Here is a 25,279-nt window from a genome sequence, read left to right on the forward strand (position 1 = left end):
TACATGTGTGGTTTACATGTGTGTGTTTTACGTGTGCATGTTTTACATGTGTGATTTACCTATGTGTGTTTTACATGTGTGTTATTTTCCTTTGTGTGTGTTATACCTGTGTGTGTTTTAAATGGGTGGTTTATCTGTATGTTTTACCTTTGTGTGTTTTACCTGTGTTTTACATGTGTGTGATTTACCTGTGTGTGTTTTACATGTGTGTGTTTACATGTGTTTTACATGTGTATGTTTTAAATGTGCGTGTTTCACATGTGTGTGATTTGCCTGTGTGTTTTACGTGTGTGTGTTTTACATGTGAGTGTTTTACATGTCTGTGGTTTACTTGTGTGTGATTTACCTTTGTGTGTTTTACATGTGCGTGATTTACCTGTGTATTTTACATGTGTGTTTTATATGTGTGTTTTACATGTGCGTAATTTAACTGTATGTATTTTACATGTGTGTGTTTTGCATGTGTTTTACATGTGTGTGTTTTACATGTGTGTGTTTTACATGTGTGTGTTTTACATGTGCATGTTTTATATGTGTGGTTTACCTTTGTGTGTTTTAAATGGGTGGTTTACCTTTGTGTGTTTACATGTGTTTTACATGTGTGTGATTTACCTGTGTGTGTTTTACATGTGTGTGATTTGCCTGTGTGTTTTACGTGTCTGTGTATGTTACATGTGTGTGTTTTACCTTTGTGTGTTTTACCTGTGTTTTACATGTGCGTGATTTAACTGTGTTTATTTTACATATGTGTGTTTTACTTGTGTTTTACATGTGTGTTATTTTCCTTTGTGTGTGTTATATGTGTTTTACCTGTGAGTGTTTTACATGTCTGTGGTTTACTTGTGTGTGATTTACCTGTGTATTTTACATGTGTGTTTTAACCTGTGTGTTTTATATGTGTGTTTTACAAGTGCGTGATTCAACTGTATGTATTTTACATGTGTGCATTTTGCATGTGTTTTACATGTGTGTGTTTTATGTGTGTATGTTTTACATGTGTGGTTTACCTTTGTGTGTTTTACCTGTGTGTGTTTTAAATGCGTGGTTTATCTGTGTGTTTTACCTTTGTGTGTTTACATGTGCGTGATTTTCCTTTATGTGTGTTACATGTGTTTTACATGTGTGATTTACCTTTGTGTGTTTTGCATGTGTGTTTTACCTTTGTGTGTGGTTTACTTGTGTGTGATTTACCTTTGTGTGTTTTACATGTGTGATTTACCTGTGTGTTTTACCTTTGTGTGTTTTAATGTGTGTGATTTACCTTTGTGTGTTTTACATGTGTGTGTTTTACGCGTGTATGTTTTATGGTGTGTGCTTTACCTGTGTGTGCTTTATCTGTGTGTTTTACATGCGATCGACATTCTACGTCTACTTACAGGTTTTTCTCGTTTTAGCTCACAGCTTCTGGTGTTTTTGGTTGTTGCTCTTGATTCAATGATGATGATTATTACGTGTTTTGGCCCTTTTCCTCACAGAAGCCGGGGATGGATGTGGCTGACAGCTACGTGACGTTTGTTCGTCATTCTCAGGACATGCTGCGGGAGAAGATCAATGAGGAGGTCTACACAGAGAGGCTCTTTGATGTAAGTTTCTTTGGAATCCTTTGATTTCACTCGCAGCTGAAAGCTAATTCTTGGATCCAAATAAAAGTTTTCTTAAATTGTGAAATCTGAGCATCTGATTTAAGGAGCAGATCAGCTGGACTGGAGCTGTAATCTACTCCCTGAGACACTGCTGGACATGGTGAGGTCAGCGATCTCACGTCTGTCTCTAAGCCTCCACCAGGTCAAGCCCAAAATGCCCGAAAAAACAAAAATGAGCCAGCCGACAAACAGATCAGTTCTTTCCAACAAGGCTGTGTTTACCCTTCTGGATCGTGGTTTTTAAGGAGGGATTATGCTTAAGCGGGTTCCAAGTCAGCAAACAATAGTTGATCACCAAAGGTCACTTTGCGGGATGTTTATGTCCATGTTTACATTCAAGTTGAACCATACTTTCAGCATTGCAGAGATGGCGACCGGCAGTAGCGCATCACCGTAATAGCCTGTGTCTCTCACACACTGTTTTTCAAAATGGTCACATCACCAAAAACCAAACTCAGTCCTTAATCTGGACATTAAGATTACGAGCATAATCTTTGATCTCCCAAACGGCAGCGTCACATAAACATGTTTTTCTCAACGGATTCTTATCAAACTTGGTGCTTCGGTCAACCTTCAGCTCCCTCCTGCTTTTTCCAACCTGGTCAGACAGAAACATGGAGGCAAAAGTTTGAGCCAGAATTCAGCATTATGTCCATGTTGTGTTGACAGGGGCCCTGTAGGCTGGGGGTGTCTCCTGTGGTCTTCCTCTCTGCTGTCCTGACAGAAGGTGACACAGATGTGTCTGTGGCTGGATGTCTTTGTTTTTGCCATGTATCCTCTCGTTGCCTCCTTTCTGCGGGGTTGAGCTTCTCTTTGTTGTCATGCTGGATCAGTTCTTCCTGCGGCGTCACAGAGCCTGATGAAGGTGTTGCTGGCTGCTCTCAGCAGCTCTGCTGTGCTTTTCTTGTTACTTTGCCCCGTTTGGCCAGTCGTCCCTCCTTCCTGTTGTCACGTGTCCAGGAAGTGTCGGCTGAAATTACCTTAGTGGTTCTGAGTCAACGAGGCGACAATAATATATTTATGATGAGATTTCAGCAGAAAAACCTGGTAACGTATTGCGTCACTTCCTGTCTTCCTGTCGTTCGTTGGTTGCATTGTGCATGGGGTGTTGTATTCACTTAATATTGAACACTTGGTGTGTTGTATTCACTTTATTTAAAATTTGAACACTTGGGACATTCTAGTCACCTGATAACAACAGTGAGAAACAACCCATATTAAACAAATACAGGGCTTCGCCGATTATTAGCGTTAGCATGGCCTCACCGTCTGTTTCACCTGGTGTCTTTGTCTGTTCAGCGTGTGAAATGTTTAGTTACTCCTCTGCCTCCCTTAGTGAAGGGAATAGGTGCAGAAAGTGTAGTTTATTTACGGCTAAGGAGACGAGACTTAGCGAGCTTGAGATGCCGTTCCGCAGCTTGGAGTTAGCTGGAGTTGCGTCAGGTAGTCAGGAGAAGCTAGCTTCTGCGGAGCCGCCTAGCGTAGCTTCAGCTAGCGGTCCCCCGGCAGCAGCCGAGCAGCCGGCTAGCCAGAGCGGCTGGGTGACGGTTCACAGGAAGCGTAGCCCAAAAGAAAGGCCCACGGTGCACCACCCGCTTCCCGTGGCTAACTGTTTTTCCCCACTCGGCGACACACCCGCTGAGAAACCGACCCTGGTAATTGGCGACTCTGTTTTGCGTTACGTGAAGCCGGAAATGCATTCCGGGGGCCAGAGCGGGCGACATAGAAGCAAATTTACGGCTGCTGGCGAGACATAAACGTAAATTTGGTGAAGTTATTATTCACGTCGGAGCCAACGACACCCGGTTTCGTCAGTCGGAGGTCACCAAAATTAACATAGAGTCGGTGTGCAACTAGGCAAAAACAATGTCGGACTCCGTAGCATTCTCTGGTCCCCTCCCCAATCTGGCCAGCGATGAGATGTTTAGCCGCATGTCGTCGCTTCGTCGCTGGCTGTCACGGTGGTGCCCCGAGTACCAGGTGGCCTTTATAGACAATTGGAGCACTTTTTGGGGAAAACCTGGTCTGATTAGGAGAGACGGTGTCCATCCCACACAGGATGGTGCCTCTCTCATTTCTAGTAATTTGGCTAATTTTATTAGACCCAAAGTGACCTGACAATCCAGGGTCCAGACCAGGATGCAGAGTTGTAGTCTTACACACCTCTCTGCTGCTTCCATAGAACCCTCATCCACCAACAATAATATATTTAACACTATAGAGGTAGTCTCTGTTCCACGGTTAAAAGTTCACCAAGCACAGAGCAGGGGAGCGGTCAATCACCATAATCTTATTAAAATTAATACTAAAGCACAAGTTGGAGAAACTAATATCACAATTAAGTGTGGACTGTTAAATATTAGATCTCTTTTGTGTAAATCCCTGTTAGTACACGACCTGATAGCGGATCATCATATTGATTTATTTTGTTTTACTGAGACCTGGCTTCAGGAGGAGTATGTTATCTTAAATGAATCTACTCCTCCTACCCATCTTAATTATCATATTCCTCGTGTTACTGGTCGAGGAGGGGGAGTGGCAGCAATCTATCACTCCAAGTTATTAATTAATCCTTGACCAAAACATGGCTCCAGTTCATTTGAAAGCCTGACTCTTGGCGTCAGCCATCTGAATTGGAAGGCAGAAAAGCCACTTCTGTTTGTAGTTGTATATCGCCCCCCTGCTGGCCCACATTCAGAGTTCCTGTCTGAGTTCTCTGATTTCTTATCTGACTTGGTTCTTAGAACGGACAAAGTCATTATCATTGGAGACTTTAATATCCATGTAGACGTTGTAAATGACAGCTTTAGAATGGCTTCATTTCATTACTTGAGTCAGTTGGTTTCCTCCAGCAGATAAACCAACCAACTCATAACTTCAACCACACCCCAGATCTAGTTCTGACTTATGGTGTTGAGGTAGAACATGTGTCAGTGTTCCCTCAGAACCCCCTCCTGTCAGACCATTCTTTGATCAGGAAGTGATCCCTGTGCTAATCCCAGGACCACCGTGTGTTTCCCCAGGGATAAATCATTATAATCTTAGCCCTGCTGAGGTTGACTCTATTGCTGAAGGTGCAGCAACCTCACTGAGAATCACGCTTGATTCTGTTGCCCCCCTGAAAAAGAAAATAGTAAATCAGAGGAGGTGTGCCCCCTGGTATAATTCACATATCAGGACCCTCAAGCAGAAAGTGCGAAGACTGGAAAGGAAGTGGCATTCTTGTAAAATAGACAGCTATCATGTAGCCTGGAAGGTCTGTCTATTAGTTTACAAAAAGGCCCTTCGCAAGGCTAGAACAGCTTATTTTTCTTCTTTAATTGAGGAAAATAAGAGCAACCCCAGGTTTCTTTTCAGCACTGTGGCCAAATTAACTAAGAGTCACAGTGTTTTAGATCCACGTATCCCTTCTTCCCTTAGTGGTGAAGACTTCATGAGCTTCTTCACTGATAAAGTTCTAGCTATCAGAGAGAAAGCTAACCAGGCCATCCCAACAACTGGACCATCACCAGATGTGCTGACTGTGGGAACATACAGGTTCTCCAACGAGCCCTTAAACTCCTTCACCCCTATATATTTTCCTAATGCGTCATCGCTAATTCAGAAATCCAAGACCACCACGTGTCTTTTAGATCCCATCCCAACACACCTGTTGAAGGATGTTTTACCATTATAAGAAGTTCTATCCTGGACCAGATCAATGGTTCTTTAGTGACAGGTTATGTACCCCGGTCCTACAAGGTGGCAGTGATTAAGCCGTTGCTTAAAAAACCATCACTGGATCCTGACGTATTAGCAAATTATAGGCTATTATCCAACCTTCCTTTTATCTCTAAAGTTCTTGAGAAGGTGGTGGTGACTTAGTTAATGGAGCACCTGCAGAGAAACAGCCTGTTTGAGATGTTTCAGTCAGGCTTTAGAGCTCATCACAGCACAGAAACGACACTTCTTAAAGTTACTAATGATCTTCTCATAGCTTCAGATCATGGACTGGTCTCTATGCTGGTTCTGCTGGATCTCAGTGCTGCTTTTGATACAGTTGATCACAGCATCCTTTTACATAGACTGGAACATGTGATTGGGATTAAAAGGACAGCACTAGACTGGTTTAGATCATATTAATCTGATAGATACCAGTTTGCTCATGTCCATGGTGTTCCCTCCTCATACAGTAGGGTTAGCCATGGAGTTCCTCAAGGTTCTGTACTTGGACCAATCATCTTCAGCTTGTACATGCTTCCCTTAGGGACACTCAGCTTTATTTATCCATGAAACCAGAGGAGACAGAGAAGTTAGTGAAGCTCCAGACCTGTCTTAAAGACATAAAGTCCTGGATGTCTTCAAATGTCCTCCTCCTTAACCCAGGAAAAACTGAGGTCATGGTGTTTGGTCCTGAACCTCTCAGGGATAGATTAGATCATATGATCACTAGATGGTATCTCATTAACATCTAGTCTCTCTGTGAGGAATCTAGGAGTAACTTTTGATCAAAATCTCTCCTTCAACTCACACATTAAATTAATCTCTAGAAGTGCCTTTTTTCACCTGAGGAACATCACAAAGATTAGGAAGCTACTGACGCGGCATGATGCTGAAAAGTTAATTCATGCTTTTGTTACTTCCAGGCTGGACTATTGTAATTCTTTATTATCAGGGTGTCCAAACAACTCTTTAAGAAGCCTCCAGTTGATCCAAAATGCTGCAGCCAGAGTTCTGACAGGTATTGACAAAAGAGATCACATAACTCCTGTAATGGCGTCTCTTCATTGGCTGCCCGTTAAATTTAGAATAATTTTTAAAACCCTTCTTTTGACCTACAAGGTCCTCAGAGGCCTAGCTCCATCCTACCTGGAGGAGCTAGTGATACCTTATCAAATCAAATCAAATCAAATCAAATCAAATCAAATCAAATCAAATCAAATCAAATCAATCTTTATTTATATAGCGTCTTATACAATCAAAATTGTTTCAAGGCGCTTTCCAGAATCCCAGGGCCTAACCCCAGACAAGCAACAGTGGCAAGGAAAAACTCCCCTTTAACAGGAAGAAACCTTGAGCAGGACCAGGCTCATGTAGAGGGCCCCTCCTGCTGATGGCCGGCTGGGTAAAGAGAGGAGAGGAGAAGGGAAGGGAAGGAGAGGAGAGGAGAAGGAGAGGAGAGGAGAGAGAGGAGAGGAGAGGAGAGGAGAGGAGGAGGAGAGGAGAGGAGGAGAGGAGAGGAGACACGCCCAATAGACCGCTCTGCTCTCAGAATGCTGGTCTACTTGTGGTTCCCAGAGTTTCTAGGAGTAGAATGGGGGCCGAGCATTTAGCTACCAGGCCCCCCTGCTATGCAACCAGCTCCCTGTCCAGGTACGGGAGGCCGACTCATCGCTACTTTTAAGATCAGACTTAAAACCTACAGTACCTCTTTAAAAAAGCTTATTGTTTCTAATTCTGTAGTTCCAGTTACTATCATAGATAGACAAATTATCATACTTAGGGGTCGTCTAATCGTTAAGTCACATCTTAGCTATGCTGCTATAGGCTAAGGCTGCCGGGGTCCGGAAACATGATCACCTGACAGGCCTGTTTCACCCCACTGGGTCATGGTTTCCTCTCCTCTCCTCTCCTTTCCTCTCCTTTCCTCTCCTTTCCTCCTCCTCATCAAGCAGACTAGTTATGCTGATTCCTCTGTAGTTTTTCTGTCCCCCCCCCCCATTCATTTACAGGTATCACCGCCTTCGGAGCTGCATGATGACTTCCGGCTCCGCTGACCCGTATAGTGTATTTATGTGTGTGTTTCTGTGCTCTGTGCCTCTCCTCTCCTCTCCTCTCCTCTCCTCTCCTCTCCTCTCCTCTCCTCTCCTCTCCTCTCCTCTCCTCACCTCACCTCACCTCACCTCACCTCACCTCACCTCTCCTCACCTCTCCTCTCCTCTCTCTTTACCCAGCCGGCCATCAGCAGGAGGGTCGCCCTACATGAGCCTGGTCCTGCTCAAGGTTTCTTCCTGTTAAAGGGGAGTTTTTCCTTGCCACTGTTGCTTGTCTGGGGTTAGGCCCTGGGATTCTGGAAAGCGCCTTGAAACAATTTTGATTGTATAAGACGCTATATAAAGATTGATTTGATTTTGATTTGAAAAAGAGGTTTGAGCTGCTCACCAGATTCTTATTTGTATGGAAACAGGTAATTGTGTGGCCCAGTGGTGTAGACTCACAGTGTGGCATAGCAGTGTAGCCCTTTGGTGTAGCCTAACAGTGTAACCTAGCAGTGTTGTCTAGAGGTGTAGCCTAGTGGTGTAGCCTAGAATTTAACCTAGCATTGTAGCCTAGTGGTGTAATCTAGAATTTTAGCCTAGCAGTGTAGCCAGTGTTTCTGTGAAGGATTAAGGAAGCAGAACTACAACAAAACTGTAGAACAGCAGAGCAAGCAAGCAAAAGTAAGGAAAATACTCCGGTCTGTGCATTTGTGTGTGTGTGTGTGTGTGTGTGTGTGTGTGGTGTGTGTGTGTGTGTGTGTGTGTGTGTGTGTGTGTGTGTGTTTGGGGGCTGTGCAAAAAATAAGGTCAAGATGCCCCTACCCCCTCCTAATCTTTGCTTTGTTGGCTGACGCCTCCCCTCCCTCGTTAGTCTGCCGAATTCATTTATTTATCTGTTGTGTGTGCGGATTACAACCTGCACATATTCACCATCCTGCCTCCCTCCACTTTACAGCTAATTGTTCTCTTTTTCACCAAGTTCCCGATGAATACATATATAATAAACATATAAAGGAACGAATGGCAAGAACAGGTTTGGCTGGATCACTCTGATGTTTTTTCCAGACCAGCTGATGTGTCCTGGTGAACCCGCCGCTCCCGTTTTTAGTGGCGCTTGACAGGATTAAAGTCCGTAAATCTCAGCGGTGAAGAAACAATAATGGTTGTTGGTAAAGAGATTAAACGGAAATCACATCAACACCTTGGAGCCTGCAGTTTATTTTATTTCTCCATCCCAGCTGGGACTGAAAACCACCACAAATCTCAGAAGAGGAGAAGTGATCCCGGCTGGCTAAGGTCTGTGCATGTGTGGGGTTGGGACACGTGTCCACGAAAACGTGTCCTCCAATATCGGAGTAAGCAGATTACTCCACATATTTAAAAAAGCGTGGAGTAGAAGCAGATGAGCCCATATGTGCGCCCAAGTAGAAGCAACCACAGCGTCTCCAGGAACGAATCATAATCTGAGACATATTAAAAGAGACTGTTCTGACATAGATTCATTGTTCTGGGGGGGGGGCTTTTTAATTGATATTTGACCCACTTGTCTGAGCAGTCGTGGGGAACCTTTGCAGCCTTTCTTTGGGACTTTTAAATCAGATTTAGTCCAGGCTCTTTGGTGGCCTCTGTCCCGACCAGCAATCCAATCAATGACTTTGTTTCATATAATTCTGTGTTGTAGCGATAGGAAGGCAGGTGTCTGTGGGATTATGGCTCAATTTTGCGGTGAGAAGTGGCTGTTTTCCCTCTGGTCGTCTATAGATCTGCAGGTGAGGAAGTTTGGGAGCTGATCATCTTTCAAGAAGCAACATTAAATGGAAAAAAACAAAAAAATTACTAATGTTCAGTTTCATCTGGATGTTTTCAGAATAGTGAGAATTTAACCCACAGTTCTTGAACGGGACCCGGATTAAGACAGATGTGCTTAAATGATACTGGAGGGGGGGTTTAGCCCAAGGATCATTGATTAAAAAAACTCCACATCTTTATTCTGAGCAAATCCAGCCAGAGCTGATACGTGGCAGCTGTACTCAGCCCAGCGGCTAACATGCCAGCCGTGCGGAGGAAAAGAGGGAATTGTGGTGGTGTCGCTATGGACCCCCTCCCTGCCAGAGCACGGACTGCAGATACTGGGATTATGCAGGTCAATTATACACTTAATCTGTCTTTGCCAACTGGGGATTGAGAACGCAGCTCATTGATTGATTTGAAGCATTCCTGCTGACCTTCGGTGGTTATCAGATTCTCCAGCATGGCCAAATTACACTTCTGCATGTCCCGACATTAAAGTTGTCGCTGCTGCTCCTGTCTCGCCTGTGTCGTCTGCCGCTTTGGCTGCAGCTGAGCGGATGGAGGCCTGGGATTGGATGGATTTGAGGCTGCGGGCGGATGAGTTGGTGACGGTCGCCGGAAAGCACTCTGCTGCCGTCACAACCACTTGACTGTCCCAAATCGCTTCAGCATTTCTCCGGTGAACTGCTGTAGGCACAGCCACACAAAAGTGAACAATTTAATCAACACTGAGCTAGAGCCACACGCCATTTTAACCCCCTCGCCGTCTGACCACGCCAGACTGGAATAAAGTGTTCCGGGGTGGTAAGCGACTGCATGAACATATGGAACGCATGCAGAGTGTCAGCCATGACCTACAGGAAAGCACATCCCTAAGAAAGATGCCAGCAATGACTCTCAACTCGTTAACACGCCTTTTTCCAAAAACAATCATACTGCAGACGTCTTTGTGCGTGTCAGTAATCTCTTTTAGGGTGATGTGCACTCTAAATGGATTACACCAGCAGTATGGATTCAAATAATCGCTATAGCTGGGGGGTCACCATGGTAAAAAAGGGCGAGTCCGGCGGGGACAAGTTAAATGGACTACGTGAGATGGTTGAAAACACTCTCTGAAAAGGTTTTACTTCCATTTAATGAATTTAGTAAGCAGCTTAGAGTCGTAATTACTGGGAGCATTTTCGTTCCTCCAGCTGTAAATCCTGCACATTCCCGGTGCTGAGTTGCCAGGAGGAAACGGTTAAAGGTGCTGAAGCCTCCAGCATCCTGAGAGGAGGGAAATGCCACTTTAGTGGGGACCTCTGGTTTGTTGGTTCCTCTGCTTTATTGACCAATTTATGGAGGACACCCATGTCATCTCTGGGGTCACTATCACCCCTTCACACAGAGTATGCAACCCCCTCGCCGCGTTCTTACAAAGGGAGCTACGGTGGCATTTGTTTGATTAACTTGTCCGACAAACGTGACAGCTGCTCACGGGCGTATGTGGATGAGTGGCCCAGTGCCGCTCCCTCTTTGTACATCTGTCAGAGCTGGAGCAGGGCAAGCAGGGTGAAAAGAGACAAATTGGACCCAAAAAGAAGGCCATTCACCTTCCTCAGACCCCCCTCTGGTGCTCCGCCCCTCCATCTCATTCAGGTGCTCGGCGGGACCCTCGAGTGCTTGCTGGCTTATTCCATTTTCACTAGTCCTATAGAGATTTCCTGAGCTCACAAGTGTTTTAGCCCCCTTTCTCCTTCCCTCAATCCACCCCTAAGCGGCTCTTTGTAAGGAGAAAGGTTCACTTTTCTCAGGGCCTGAAGCTGCCAGTTTTTTTCTTTTTTATTGTTCACCGCAGAGCTTTTTTGTGGCTCTTTGTATGTTTACTCAATGAGTGGTCGCTGACTATAATTCCCACTGTTTAGTTCCTCAGAACATAGACCCCCCCACACACCTCTCCAAGCGCACAACCATTCCCCCTCCAAACCACTGTGTTTTCATGAAGTTGCTCCTACGCCTGTTGGAAGAATCAGACTGGATGTTTTGTGCACGACCCCGATTGCTGTTCTGAAAAGAAAAGCTCAGACCTGAGATAATCAGTTAGCTTCCTCCCGTGTTTCTGCTTCCATGCTTTGGTTGCTTTCCCGCTTTAAAGTGAGAAACAACCTGGCTGAAATGCCTCCTGAGCGTGTTTTGTTGCTGCCCCAGCTGTGCTCAGACTGTGGTCAATGGTCAATGATTAGTTCTCCTTTTGTGTCCCCAACACAATCAAAACAGTTTGAGACCTGTGAGCTCCTTCAGCCCCAGAACTTTACTTTAGTCCCACTTTCAGAGCTTCCCCAGCGCATTAAGAGGTGCAGGATCAGTCTATGGAAATTGTGGAAATGGTGAACTATCCAGTACAATCTACTGGGATGAGTGACACTGTGTGAAAATGTTTCAGGTTTGGTTTGAAGTGCTGAGGAAATCTTGCGATCTTGCACCTTAAAAAGCAGATCCGTTCCTGTTCTAGTGCTAAAGCGATGAGGCAAATGTCAGCGCTAACACCTGCGGCACGTGGGAAGCCGCGACCACACACAAAATGAGCGTTCATCCAGCAGTGTTGACAGAAGGTCATTAATAGTGTAGTGTATCAGTGCCGAACGTCCCCATCCACACCCTCACAGAAGGAGCCTCAAAACACGTGAACTTCACATTTCTCTTCAAGAAAAATCCCTCTCACGCAGGTGAGGAGGCTAACTCAGATCGGGGTGGTGGTGTTGCGTATGGGTTGGGGGGAGGGGCTCCTGGCCTTAAATGTGGTCATCCATGGGCACCAGTGTTGGGGGATTTGATGGCTTTTTTGTCCCATGTGGATAAAGTCTTACACTCCGGTCTAAGAGCCCCCCTACCAAAATTGTGTCTGCATTTGTTTCTGTGTATCAGTGTACTGAAAAAAGAAAATAGTGTAGCTTTATGGAGCTCAGCAGCCTCCCATCTCCTCCACCAAGAAGCCTGTCATATGGCATTAGCGTTGCCGCAGCAGCAATCATCATTCCATCCCTCCTGCTAATTGCGGACACAGCTGGGTCTCAGCAGGACTCACTCACTCATTCAGTCTCTCTCAAACACACACACAAACACACACCATTTCATCTCTTGTGTGTAGAGTGGAAGCTCAGACATTCACACCAAATGATCACCTTATAGTGAAAAAAAGGAGAAACATCAAATCACTCAGCAGTCAAAACCAAACAGCAGAAGAAAATATCTTTTGAAATGTATTTGGTCTTTCATGTATGATTTGTCTATTTTCTTTACCATCTGTCCTCCTATGCTCTCTTCCTGCTTTACCCCCATACGAGCCTGGTCCTGCTTAGGGTTTCTTCCTTTGCTGCCACTGCAGCTTGTCCACTTTTGCTTCAAGCATTTTTTTACATTCCCTACATGCTCCCTCTCCAGTTGAACTAGACGATGCATGTGATCCTGCTCCACAACCTCAGCACTGGTGTCTGACCGCGGAACAAAAACATCCAAGAAAGCCAGTTGCGGAAGAAGAAAGCCATGAGGGAGCGCTAACCCTCTCATCTGCATAACCCGTAACTTGGACATTACGTATAAGATGACCAAAGCTGTACGATTCTCCATCTTCCTGTTAGAGATGCTGATCTGATGCCTACTCCAGTTTATTATTATTTATTATTTATTAAACCAAAGAGGGACCATATTAACCTGCTTTAAAAGCCTCAGATTGCCACCTAGTGTTTAGGAGGAGGAGGACATTTTCCAGTCAGTTAGCGAGTTTCTTTGTTACATGCAACCTAGGACTAAGTACAGTTTGTTTGCTGAAGTCCACTAGTCCAGACAGACTGTTTTGTCACATCAAGCCATGCTGGAAAAGCATCCCTTACCCACCCTGAGCTTATGTGCCGTACCGTACCGAGCCAAACCAAATCAGACCAATAGTAGAAAAGTGGCAATAACAAATAATAAGGAACCAAATAAAAAAATAGGATCTGACAAGTCATTGTGCTACAGCTTTAAAGTGCAGGGTCCAAGCCAGTACTTTTTATGATGCTCTCAGTCTTTGATTCCTCCACTCACAGTGGAGTTGGGGATTAGTGCTGAAGAGCCTGCCTTATTAGCATGCTAATAGGCTAGTTCATTAAAGAGTAGTAGGTACGTGTGTTTATGTGTGTGTGCATGCATGCATGCATGCATGTCTGTATGTGTGAGTGTGTGTTTGTGCATGTGTGTACGAGGGAGAAAAACCATTTGATGTATTATTAAAATGATTGAAGCAACAATGTAAAACAGGGAATAAGGGTGTTGCTTTAGCAACCTGATATAAAACCCAGTACAAACTTTTGGTCTTTGACAGTTTTCCCTGTGCTGACATAATCCGCTCACTACTTAACAAGCTCTGTAGTTTCTTACTCAACCATACACTGTCAAAGCACACACACAGGCAGAAAGAGGCAGAGTCCCAGGTTGCTTGTAATCCATGTGTACCCCCTGCAGAGACACCCCTCCACTGCTCCAACATTCCTGCTCTCAGATGCACAAAAGCTCCTGAGCAAAAGAGGCCCCCGTGACCTAACAAATCAGTTGGCTTTTTGGATGTTTTGTGTAAGAGTGTGTGAGTGTGTGTGTGTGTGTGTGTGTGTGTGTGTGTGTGTGTGTGTTGTGTGTGTGTGTGTGTGTGTGAATTTGCGCTGTAGCAAAAGCACTTATTTAATTAGCATTTTATCAACAGTGTCCGAAGCCTGCTCGACGCATCAGGTCGAGTCTTTGTCCCTCTCTAAACTCAATTTTTGCTCTTCAGTTGTGGTGAAAGGAAGGAGTTTTTCCGCCAAAACATAATCCAAGTTTATTATGGTTCAACTAGAACTCCACAGACAGTAGGACCCACTCCGTCATGAGACCGTGTCCCTATTGGTTGACGAAGACAAGTTAAAAAAACAAGCTTAGGGACAGGATCATGTTTGGTAGCTCTACAGTATTTCCTGGCTCTAAATGAAAGTTACCAGTTGCACCCACAAAGTTTTATGTAAGTTAAATGTGCTCAAACAGATTATTATCATCAGCCAGTCCAAATTAGACAGTATGTCTGGAATCACCAGAAACAAATGTGGCCCCGACTCTTCAGTGCTGTTTCAGCTGTGTGTGTTGGTGGAGGTGGAAATGATTCGCTTGGTTTAGATGCTTGTGTTGTCTGAAAAGGCCCTCCCAGGTGGGCGAGGGGACTCGAGGAGAGGTGTGTCATTTTTTTCATCAAATCCTGCCGGTAGCAGCACCCCCACTGCTATGTGAAAATTTGGGTGTGAACACTGGCTTCTATGTGTGTGTGTGTGTGTGTGTGTGTGTGTTAGGGTTAGTCAGAAGGATGGGTGGGTTGGTGTCAGATGGGGGCAGGAGGTCGCACTGTCTCCCAGTTTTCTTATGAAGGGGGATGGACCACCAGATGTATATTTGTGAGTGTCTATGTGTGTGTGTGTGTGTGTGTGTGTTGTACATGTCGCCTGTGTATAGGTAGGGGTTCATCAGTGTGTCATGAGGTGACAACGCCACCTCACACATACACACATGCAGATAAACCACTTGAAGGAATGGAAGCCTCTCCTTCAGATGGAACTCGTTAGAATGTCACAGATTTGATCCCTGTTGGGTTGGGCATAAAGTATTCAGAGTCATATTGCGCTTGTTTTGGCTGACAACGAGCGTTCGCCCCCGCTGATCCCCAAGGAGCCCTAAAAGATGGCGCGGGAGAATTTGGTATACTCATTTCCTTTGTTATTTTCTGCCAAGTGGAACAAAGCAAGCAAAGGCCTCCACTGTTGCTTTTCACCCGTAGCTGCTATCAGTGTGCCTTCAGAGTTCATGTGGACGTTACAGCACCTTCATCTTGTCATGTTGAAGTAATCTGCCTCTTCAGCAAACTGCACAAAATGAGCTCAGGAATTGCTGTGAAAAAAAGAGCAAATGGATGAATTTGCCAAGAAGGTGCACTTGGATGGTTCAAAAACCCGTTCAGCCAACAGCACAGATGTCCTGGAGCTTTCTGGAACTGTTGTGGACGATGTCCCCAGTAGAGGTCCTCTGTGGGTTAGCCAAGTCAATTTCAGGTACCCTCCAAATCTTAAAGGCAATTACTTCCAAATGAGTGGCCCTAGGACTGGGTGAAAACCCATTTCTCTCTGGGTGAAAACCCATCCGTCCATCAGCTTTAAGTTCAGCCATGAGAGGAACCAAAGCAGACGTGTAGCTAGTCTCTTGTTCTTTCTTCATTGGATAAGAGAATGTCTTTCTTTTCAAACTGGCATAGAAAAGATCTTAAAGTTGATGAAAATGGCAGGAAGTATGTGAGCACAAGATGTCCCTGACAGACCTCCAAAATACTAATCATGACTGCAAGAAGACTTGTGACTTCACTGTCACGGCTGTTTCCTATAACGTGAGATGAGTAAAAGGCACAAAATGGCTGCTGCTGCAGAAATGGCTGCAGATGGGAGCCGTGTGCCACCATGCAAATTCTAAAGTAAAAAGGAGAAGTGAAGGACAGAAAGAGGGAGAGCCGCCAGTCAGTGGATCAGTCACTCCAGGCCTGGCCTCTCAGCGGGGGGATTATGCTTGGGGCGAGATCACAGGCCTGCTGCCACGCCGAAGCCTTCACAGGCACACAGCGAAAGATAGAGCGCTGCTGGCAGCAGGTCGGCTGTCTGATTCACCCCAGCACCGTCTCCACACAGCCATCCTCTCTTCTTCAGTCTGAACCCACAGTCGTTGCGTTCAGGACCCACAAACCTGGTCTTGGTGTCCGACTCAGCAACATTAGATTGTTTCATCAAAAGAAAAAAAACAGTTGTTCTTTCCTGTATTTGATCAGCATCTTGGGGCTAACAAGCAGAACAATCATGGTTGTTTTGACCCCTGGGAGGGGACGCTTTAGCGGGCTTTACCTCAGGCCTTTGCCCTCCCGGTAGCAGAAGCAGATCTTGGCCTGTAGGCCTTTAATAGTGCCACCAAGTGACAAATCTGTGTCGACCCATCATCATACATCCACATCTCTGTGTCAGTAGAGCTAGTCCTTTTTTTCCATGTCCCTTCCTTGTCGTTCCCCACAGCCCCATGCCACCCCAGCCCCTCCCAGCCGCAGTGACCCTGACTGCTGAAAGTCAGTCTGCTTCCATTAGCATCAGGTCCTGTGCATCATTATCCATCAATTAGACTGGCAACAGCCACAACCCACAGAGAAACATCTGCAGCCTTCTGGCGGGGCGCGGCTGCTGCCTCCTGAGCTCACGCCGCCGCTCAGAGGTTGCTGTTTATAGACAGGGTTGATCAGGGTGTTTCGTGCAGCTGGTGATGGGACTGTGACCACTTTAACTTTACCGTTATACAAAAAGTGTTTTTATGAGAGATACTCTCATAACAGCACGTCAGGCAAATTAGGAGGGGTCAAATTGGCGGGAGGGATTACATGAGGGGGAGGGGTTTAGATTTGAGATTTTTACTGTCGTGCGTACAATAATTATAATCACTGGCAATGAAATTCTTAGAACAAGAAGTATAACAATAGTGGAAAAGCTAAAAAGACCCCTCCAGAGACAGTTGGTGTTCTGGACCATGATGCCATAGTACCGTTGACTGGACCATAGCAGTTGGACCAGTCTGTTACTGGGCTGCTGAGGATCTGATTAAATCCAACTGGTGAACAACTGGTGTTTTTCCTGCATCCCCAGGTGTAGATCTCCTCCTTGGTTGGCAACTCAGTTCTGGTAATGTTCTGGACAGGTCTTACCTCCCTCTGTAGGGACTTCCTATTGAGGGCAGAGCAGCTGTTATACCAGGAGGTGATTCAGCCAGTCAGGATACTCTGGATGATGCACGTGTGGAAGATGCAGAGTCTCCTGGTGTCCACAAATATTCTCATTAGTCTGCATTTAATGTTGGTGTGAAGAGTCAAAGTCAGCTCTTCTGTGACTGCTGTTGCCCCATTAATGGTAATGGGGCGTGTCCCCCATCCTGGATCCTATCCTGTCATTGATCAGGACACCTGACTCCTCTGTAGTCTTCCAAATCACCTGAATTGGAGCAGCAGTCCAAGCCTTGACTTTAGCTCTGATCCTGCTAATCAATTAGGATGTTTGCTCTGAGAATTTCCAGCCTAATCAGAACTAATAAAAACACAAAGCATTCTTCTGAGCAGGAATGTTTCACCTGATTGTAGGGCTAACATGCTGATGCTCAAGTCTTTTGTTTTAAGCCACTCTGGAACTCTCTGTTGGTCAGAAAAAATCCTTTTACACCAACAAAATCAATATGGTTGTCCCATTGACAAATTTGAGATTTGACTCATTTCAGATTTTAGTATTAATATTCAGTGATAATCAGGATGCAGCGAGTTTTAGGTATGGATGCGATTGATGAAAGTTGTGTCCTGACCCTCTTTCTGAAGCACAACAGACACATGGTCCTTATCGCACTGATTTGGATGGTAGGCAGCCTGGAACAAACGGCTAAACTGACACCTCAAAGATTCCCTTCATTGACTATGACAACTGCCAAAGGCCAGAAGACTGGTTGAGTGTGCCAAGAGCTTCATCATCTCCGTTCTTTATTAGGAGCCACATTAACGGATGCTTCACTGGCTGTCGGATCGTCCAGGGGTGGGAGGGGGAGTCCAGACTTAAATAGATCCTGAGCCTGTGGAAAAATGTGATGAGGCCCAGACGACAAGTTTTTCTGTTTTGGTATGAAATGACTTTAGCTGAGATGTTCCTCGACTACACTGTGGCTCAGTTACTAATGGGACGAGAACATCCTATGAACAGAGGCAGCAGGCTGGACTGTCCAAAAGTCATCTTCATTGTTTCCATGCCGAGACCCTTGATGTTTTCTGTTCATGTTTTTGTGCAGCAATGGTACACCAGCACCATGAACCTCATAGGAACGTGGCTGACGGACCGCATGGACCTGCAGCTGCACCTTTACCAACTGAAGATCCTCATCAGGATTGTAAAGGTACCATGTTCTTTATAATTATGAATGGTTTAAGGGCCCCACTAAGACCAGTGGGACTTTTTATTAAATGTTCCTGACAGAATTCAGAAAGGTGTTTATCAAAAACGTATTTACCTCTACTACACAGGTGATTCTGTATCCAAACTGCTTGGGGTTTTGAGTGGATTTTCAGTTTGAGTGTTGCTGGCAGAATCTGTTTTTGATATGGTCTTATTGTATGCTTCCACCTTAAATGAGTCATTAACCTGAAAATGTTTAATGCACAGTCATAATTATCATGACTCATGACCCCAGCCTTTGCCCAGGTTTAGATCCTCACCAGCTCAGCTACAGAGCAAACAGGTCCACGGAGAGCACTGTAGCCACAGACCTGCACACTATGTTGCCCCACCTGGAGCAGCAGGGTAGCTACACGCAGATTTTAGCTCAATGTTCCACACAATCCTACCAGATAGACTAAAAAACTGTCCCACTCCATCTGCCTCGAGCTCAGGGACTTCATGAACAATCAGACAATCAGACAACAAGATTCAACCCCCATATCTCCCCAACCATCAACCTCAAGGCTGAGCCCCCCCCCCCAACTCAGAACTATCTACACACAAAACTCCACCTTCACACACCCCAGTAGCAGCACATATGATAAGCTTTGCTTATGATACCACAGGTTCATCTCAAGAAAAAGACCAGGAGATATCAGGAGTCAACCTACCCAGACACAGTCTCAACTTCCTTTGACTATATTGCTATGAGGTGACCATGGTAACCATTACAGTAACCTGTAGGCCAGTCCAAAGAAATAAAGCTAGTGCCCAGTTACAGGTGCCATAGCAACAACACACCTTGTTCTTTGTGTATTACTGCAGACTGAAGGTAAATTTGTCAACACAAGGTCGAGAGGTGACCCATATTTTTTTAGCAGTGATACCATCTGTGATGTGATGACAATGTTACCACATGATGACGATATGGATGGAACTGTGACAGGTCGCCATTATCGATTGCCACACATACCTTATTTTGTTTTCGAGCAATTCTGCTGCCAGCAAATGGTAGGTGCAAGCCAGTGATTTCAAGGTGACATGTGGGTTTGAAAGATCAAGATGATCCACTGTACAGAGTCAAATTTCATCCAATTGTTGTAGCAACACGGAGGAGTCTTACTGGCGCATCATCACACCCCTTGGCTAACAAGCTAAAACCTGTTAGATTTCTGGTTTGAAACAACACTTGTGGGAGAGGTGCTGCTGGCGTCTTTGACTCGAGCTCCACCTGGACCTCTTGAAGCCCGGTGCAGTGAATGGAGGGCAGCGTTTGGTAAAGCCTCTTCCTTTCTTTGTTCCAGAAAAAGTACCGTGATTTCCGTCTTCAGGGGGTGCTGGACTCCACCTTAAACAGCAAGATGTACGAAACAGTGAGGAACCGGCTGACCTTGGAAGAAGCCACCGCCTCGGTTAGGGAAGGGGGCATGCAAGGCATCTCCATGAAGGATAGCGACGAAGAGAACAACTAGAAGGAATGTCCAGGAACATTTTGGGGATGCTGATAACAACCTGAGACCCAGCATCCTTCCCAAAGGTCAACAGACTGAACTGCATCGCGTGTTGTTCTTTTCAGTTTTGTAACACATTTTCTGTCTGAACTGACACCAGACGGACAAATGTTTTTAGTGTGTATGACCTTTTCCACAATGCATGATGGTGCCCTCTCTGCTCCTGAACACTGAATTCTCTCCTGCAACCTCACTCTCACTTCCTTCAAAGGCATTGTTATTGCAGAACTCTGGAAAATCATATTTCCAGTGAAGTCAGAAAGAAAGGCATCCACATTGGTCCTGAGGGAAATAAAAATGATGGTATCTTCATGGAGTACCACCTGACATTTCAGCTGTTCTTTTTGCCAATCGGCCTTAGTCAGAGTTGTGTCATTGATCTCTGTGATCACTACAAAACAGGCTAATTTAAGATAAACTGTTAGCTTTGTCCTAAATTATGCTAATGAATATTCATGACTGGCGCTAATAATTTGTGTTGTGCTAAAAATGTGCAGTGAGTTCAGCAAATGTTGTAAAGAATGTGAACGTGCTGTTTTGGGTTACATCTCAGCCGGACCTCCACATGACATGAGAGTAAATCTTTCTGTCTCTTCTGTGGTCTTAATTTCAGTCACAGTCACAACAGTGGCCAAACCACAATTACACGAAGACTGAAGCTGTCCCGGTTTCTGTCCTCAACCCTAGTTGTGTGTAGCAACCCTTCATCAAAAGTCATGATAATAAAATGGGAAACAACAAAATAAAAGTCTCCAACTAAATACCTCCCAATCAACTGTCAAAGCAACACAACCTTTTTCTGTTCTATCTCCTCTATCTGTGGACAGTGTTGATTGCAAATGTTAGGATTACCTTTATCATTGCAGAGTTAGCTCAAAGCTAAGTGTTCTGTTGTGTTTATTTATCAATGGAGAATTTTGATAATTAGCTCTTTGTTTTCATTTCACCTGATGTTTAAACAGTTCTTCATTGTCTCACAACCCTAAAATACATCTTTTTTCATATTCATTCAGTGTGTAATTTGAAAACCCAGTTTTAGTTGCAGATATCAGCAACTTTTACCGACTGCAGCAGAGGAGGTAGCAACCCTGCAGCTTTAGTGCTAGCTAGCTTAGTCTGCTAGAGAAGACCTCTGCTCGCATGGGTGCACACACAGCAAAAACATCTTAAACCAGTATAGAATCTCTTCACGCTCAACTCTATGCCAAAGTCATGTGGCTGCCGGTCATCTGTGTTTAACAGCACTCGAAAAGGATCAGTTACAGTGGCTAATGTAGCGCCTAGCTGTCCCGCCTCAGACAAGGACACCAGGACTCTCCTGAGGTCAAAGAAAACTAACAACTTCCAGATACAAGCAGAGGACCCGATATGTGATTTTATTGTTTTAGCTTATTCCAGTGTCAATTGTCTCACTTGGTTGTGTCAGTGCCCCCCCCCCCCCCTCCCCCACCACCACCACCACCACCACCCTCCCCACCCCCAGTGTCACATTACTGGTGAGTTTTTGATGTTTTCTGTAGATGAATCCATCAAAACAAGAATGTTCAAATAAAACTGATGACAGACTGACTGTGTTCTTCATTGCCGATGTGTGCAGCCAGCAGGCTGCAAAAATACATATTTGTTAATCCTTGACCTCCTTCCCATTCCCCACCCCCCCAAACCAGTGTTTCCTTAAGAAAATCTGAGATTAATGTGGTGGATTAACCTCATCTTGAGAGCTGATATTACTGTTGTGAAGGAGATTGAAAGAATGGCCATAGATCAAATCAGGGCTCCAAAATGGAAGCTAAGAGTAAAGTCGGAGGATTAGTTATAATATAGTCCCAAATTAAAAGAAGAGGATATCTTTTAATGACGTTAGAGGAGAAACGGGGAGGGGCAAATCCTCCTCACAAGAATGGATACAAACAAGAGCTCAGATAAGAAGTCAACCAAACTTCCAAGAAAAAGAAAAATCCAGGAGGAAATAGGAATGTTTAGCAAGTGTCGTAATAACCATGTCATGACACGCTCTATTAACAGCATAAAGGTATTCATTAAAGTTATTTTCTCTGATGATGGTTTCACTGGTGTAAGGAACAAAAGGGGGGCGGGGCAGCTCTTTGACTGTTTTAGTCTCCACTCTATTCTGTACTACCTCAGTTGGAATCATGTTGCCCCTGCTTCTGTTTCAGACTTCTTTGTTTTTCTATCAAACCTCCCATTTAGCTCATTTTATTTTGTAAGTGCTGGGTTCTGTCTCATTTGGTGGGCAAATAAAGCAGGAAGCAGGTCCTGTTTCCACGTCGAATGGATGAAGCAGGAGAGAAAACCGCACCTTTGCTCTGAATTCCTTCATTTTCTGCAGCAGGCAGTATAAACAGCCAGGCACCAGACACACACCTATTTCCACATCCAATCAGCGACACCAGAATATGATTCATTTAATTTCCCTGTGAATATCCGGAGAGATTGGGCTGTTCTGCTACAGACACGACACCAGGCCAGATTAATGGGTCCGCAGATTTACGCTAGCACGATCTGAGCTGCTTTGGCTTTTAAGCTCCAATCATGTGGGGGAATTGGAAACAATAACTGTATCAAAATAAGAGAATCTCCAACTGACCATCACAGCAAGAACTGGCCCAAAGTCTTAATGGCGGTCTGCTGCCGCTGTAGCGCAGGATACCCCGCTGCTACGCGAATGTGACAACACGCCGTTGCGACACATTGAGCTCATCTATCCTCCTCCACAACGATACGCGCTGATAATGAAAAAGATGAAGTGAGAAATCAGCCCGTGTGCAAGCATCCGGCCCACCAAATGAGGCATTCTGAGGCTCTCAGTGTCCTTCAAGGCAAACAGCATCAAGAAGCCGGGCCGGCCATGGGCTTTGCGTGCCAGAAGCGTGAAAATTGCCTGATATTTGAGAGGGCAGGTAGATGTCAGATCCTTTTATTAAAAGCGGTCCACAAAGCCTCTTATGTTTCCCTCCACAAGCACCAAAACCTTCTTAAGAGCAGACAACAAGCCCGCTGATTACTTTTAGATCTGCTCCACAGAGACTAGCTTAGCTTACTGCTGAGGCAATCTGAGTGCGCGTTCACTTCAGATAGCTAAAACGCCAATGTGGCGGCGTTAAAGTGGGCCCGCCAGCTACTGACTGGCGCCTTTCACCGTAACTGCTCATTGGCTGAGTGCAAAGCCGCCATGGGGGCACCCTGGGAAAGATCCTGGTTTATAATTACCTTGTACAACTGTACCACCACCTCCCCAGATGATAGAGAAGGAGTTCATGTGTCACCACCATGCTGAACCTGCAGCTACGAATGCAGGCAGAGCCCCTTCACCTGGTTCAACAGAAACACGCCAAAAAACCCCATCAGGGCTCCCATCACTTCACCTTAGACCAGAACCAACAGGACCAGACCTGCAGACGCTGATTCAGCCGGAACAAAAAGGCCAGTGTGGAAATTTGACGATGGCCTCTGCAGTGGGGGAACATTTGGACGGATTCTGATGAAGTCAGACAAGCAAGCGTCATTAGCATGTTTGTTCAGCCAGAACCAGAATCCGTCAGAGAGTCCACAGAGCCTGCACCTGAGTCACAGGAGGACCGCAGGCAGGCAGGCAGGCAGGCAGGCAGGCAGGCAGGCAGGCAGGCAGGCAGGCAGGCAGGCACGCACGCACACACACACACACACACAAAAAGAACACGCCCTGTTCGTAGGATACACGGGGGCCCTATATTGTGTAAAGGGATGCATACTCCACAAATAATTCGTGAAATAATAAAATAATGAATAAAATAATGACAGATGATCAGATTGACATAAAGTGGCGTTTCTTACAGTGCCATGTGAGTCCGCCAAACCAGAATCCATAAACTGCGGCTATCCGATATTTTTGGCATTGTTTTTTTTAATAGTGATTCAAAAAGTGATTAAAGGGTGGTGAAAAAGGATGAAAAAAAATTCTTCTCAGGTCCTAATGGGGCTGCAGGTCCAAAACAGGCATGTTCTCACTGGCTCCACAGCTCAAGTAAAAAATTGAGTTGAGCTGATTTCTGGTCTCAATTTTGCTCACGTATGATGGAAGGATTCATGTTTCCAGCCGCCATAAACACTGACGTCTGTTCTAGTCCTTGTTTTGATGTTCAGTTCTTTGTCTCTGGGCGGCACTGGTCTAACACACACACACACACACACACACACACACACACACACACACACACACACAGAGTTACAGAGCCGTGGGGTTACACACTACATAAAGGAGAAGAAAAGGGTCACAAAAATAGATGTGAGCAGGGACGTTTGGGGGAATCAAGAGGGAGTACTGGTGGTGGTCAATCAATCAATCAATCTTTATTTATATAGCGTCTTTTACAATCAAAATTGTTTCAAGGCGCTTCACAGAATCCCAGGGCCTAACCCCAGACAAGCAACAGTGGCAAGGAAAAAGGAGAGGAGAGGAGAGGAGAGGAGAGGAGAGGAGAGGAGAGGAGAGGAGAGGGAAGAGGAAACCATGACCCAGTGGGGTGACAGAGGCCTATCAGGTGATCATGTTTCTGGACCCCGGCAGCCTCGGCCTATAGCAGCTAAGATGTTAACCTAATGATTAGACGACCCCCTAAGTATGATAATTTGTCTGTCTATGATAATAACTGGAACTACAGAATTAGTAACAATAAGCTTTTTTAAAGAGGTAGGTTTTAAGCCTAATCTTAAAAGTAGTGATGGAGTCAGCCTCCCCTACCTGGACAGGTAACTGGTTCCATAGCAGGGGGGCCTGGTAGCTAAATGCTTGGCCCCCTATTCTACCCCTAGAAACTCTGGGGACCACAAGTAGACCAGCATTCTGAGAGTGGAGCGGTCTATTGGGCTGGTAAGGTGTCACTAGCTCCTCCAGGTATTATGGAGCTAGGCCTCTGAGAACTTTGTAGGTCAAAAAAAGGGTTTTAAAAATTATTCTAAACTTAATGGGCAGCCAATGAAGAGACGCCAGTACAGGAGTTATGTGATCTCTTTTGTCAATACCTGTCAGAACTCTGGCTGCAGCATTTTGGATCAGCTGGAGGCTTCTTAAAGAGGAGTTTGGACGCCCTGATAATAAAGAATTACAATAGTCCAGCCTGGAAGTAACAAATGCATGGATTAACTTTTCAGCATCATGCCGCGTCAGTAGTTTCCTGATCTTTGTGATGTTCCTCAGGTGAAAAAGGCACTTCTAGAGACTAATTTAATGTGTGAGTTGAAGGAGAGATTTTGATCAAAACTGAATCCAATATTCCTCACACAGAGACTAGATGTTAATGAGATACCATCTAGAGTGATCATGTGATCTAATCTATCCCTGAGAGGTTCAGGACCAAACACCATGACCTCAGTTTTTCCTGAGTTAAGGAGGAGGAAATTTGAAGACATCCAGGACTTTATGTCTTTAAGACAGGTCTGAAGCTTCACTAACTTCTCTGTCTCCTCTGGTTTATAAATAAAGCTGAGTGTCATCAGCAGGACCGGGGTACATAACCTGTCACTAAAGAATAATTGATCAGGTCCAGCACAGAACTGCCTATCAATGGTAAAAC

General features: G+C 45.1%; 1 protein-coding gene across 4 annotated transcripts in view; it reads left to right on the forward strand.

The window, feature by feature from the left end:
• Positions 1 to 21,275, forward strand: part of cadpsa (Ca2+-dependent activator protein for secretion a) — a 70,002-nt gene extending 48,727 nt beyond the window's left edge. For all 4 annotated transcript variants that reach the window (XM_057030371.1, XM_057030370.1, XM_057030373.1 and 1 more), the window contains 3 exons: positions 1,476 to 1,583; positions 18,050 to 18,154; positions 19,500 to 21,275. In XM_057030371.1, the coding sequence (XP_056886351.1) occupies positions 1,476 to 1,583; positions 18,050 to 18,154; positions 19,500 to 19,667 (381 nt within the window). In that variant the 3' untranslated portion in view covers positions 19,668 to 21,275. The remainder of the gene's footprint in view (positions 1 to 1,475; positions 1,584 to 18,049; positions 18,155 to 19,499) is intronic.
• Positions 21,276 to 25,279: the final 4,004 nt, after the last annotated feature.

The sequence above is a fragment of the Takifugu flavidus genome, chromosome 4 (genome assembly GCF_003711565.1).
Source record: "Takifugu flavidus isolate HTHZ2018 chromosome 4, ASM371156v2, whole genome shotgun sequence".
NCBI lineage: Eukaryota > Metazoa > Chordata > Actinopteri > Tetraodontiformes > Tetraodontidae > Takifugu > Takifugu flavidus.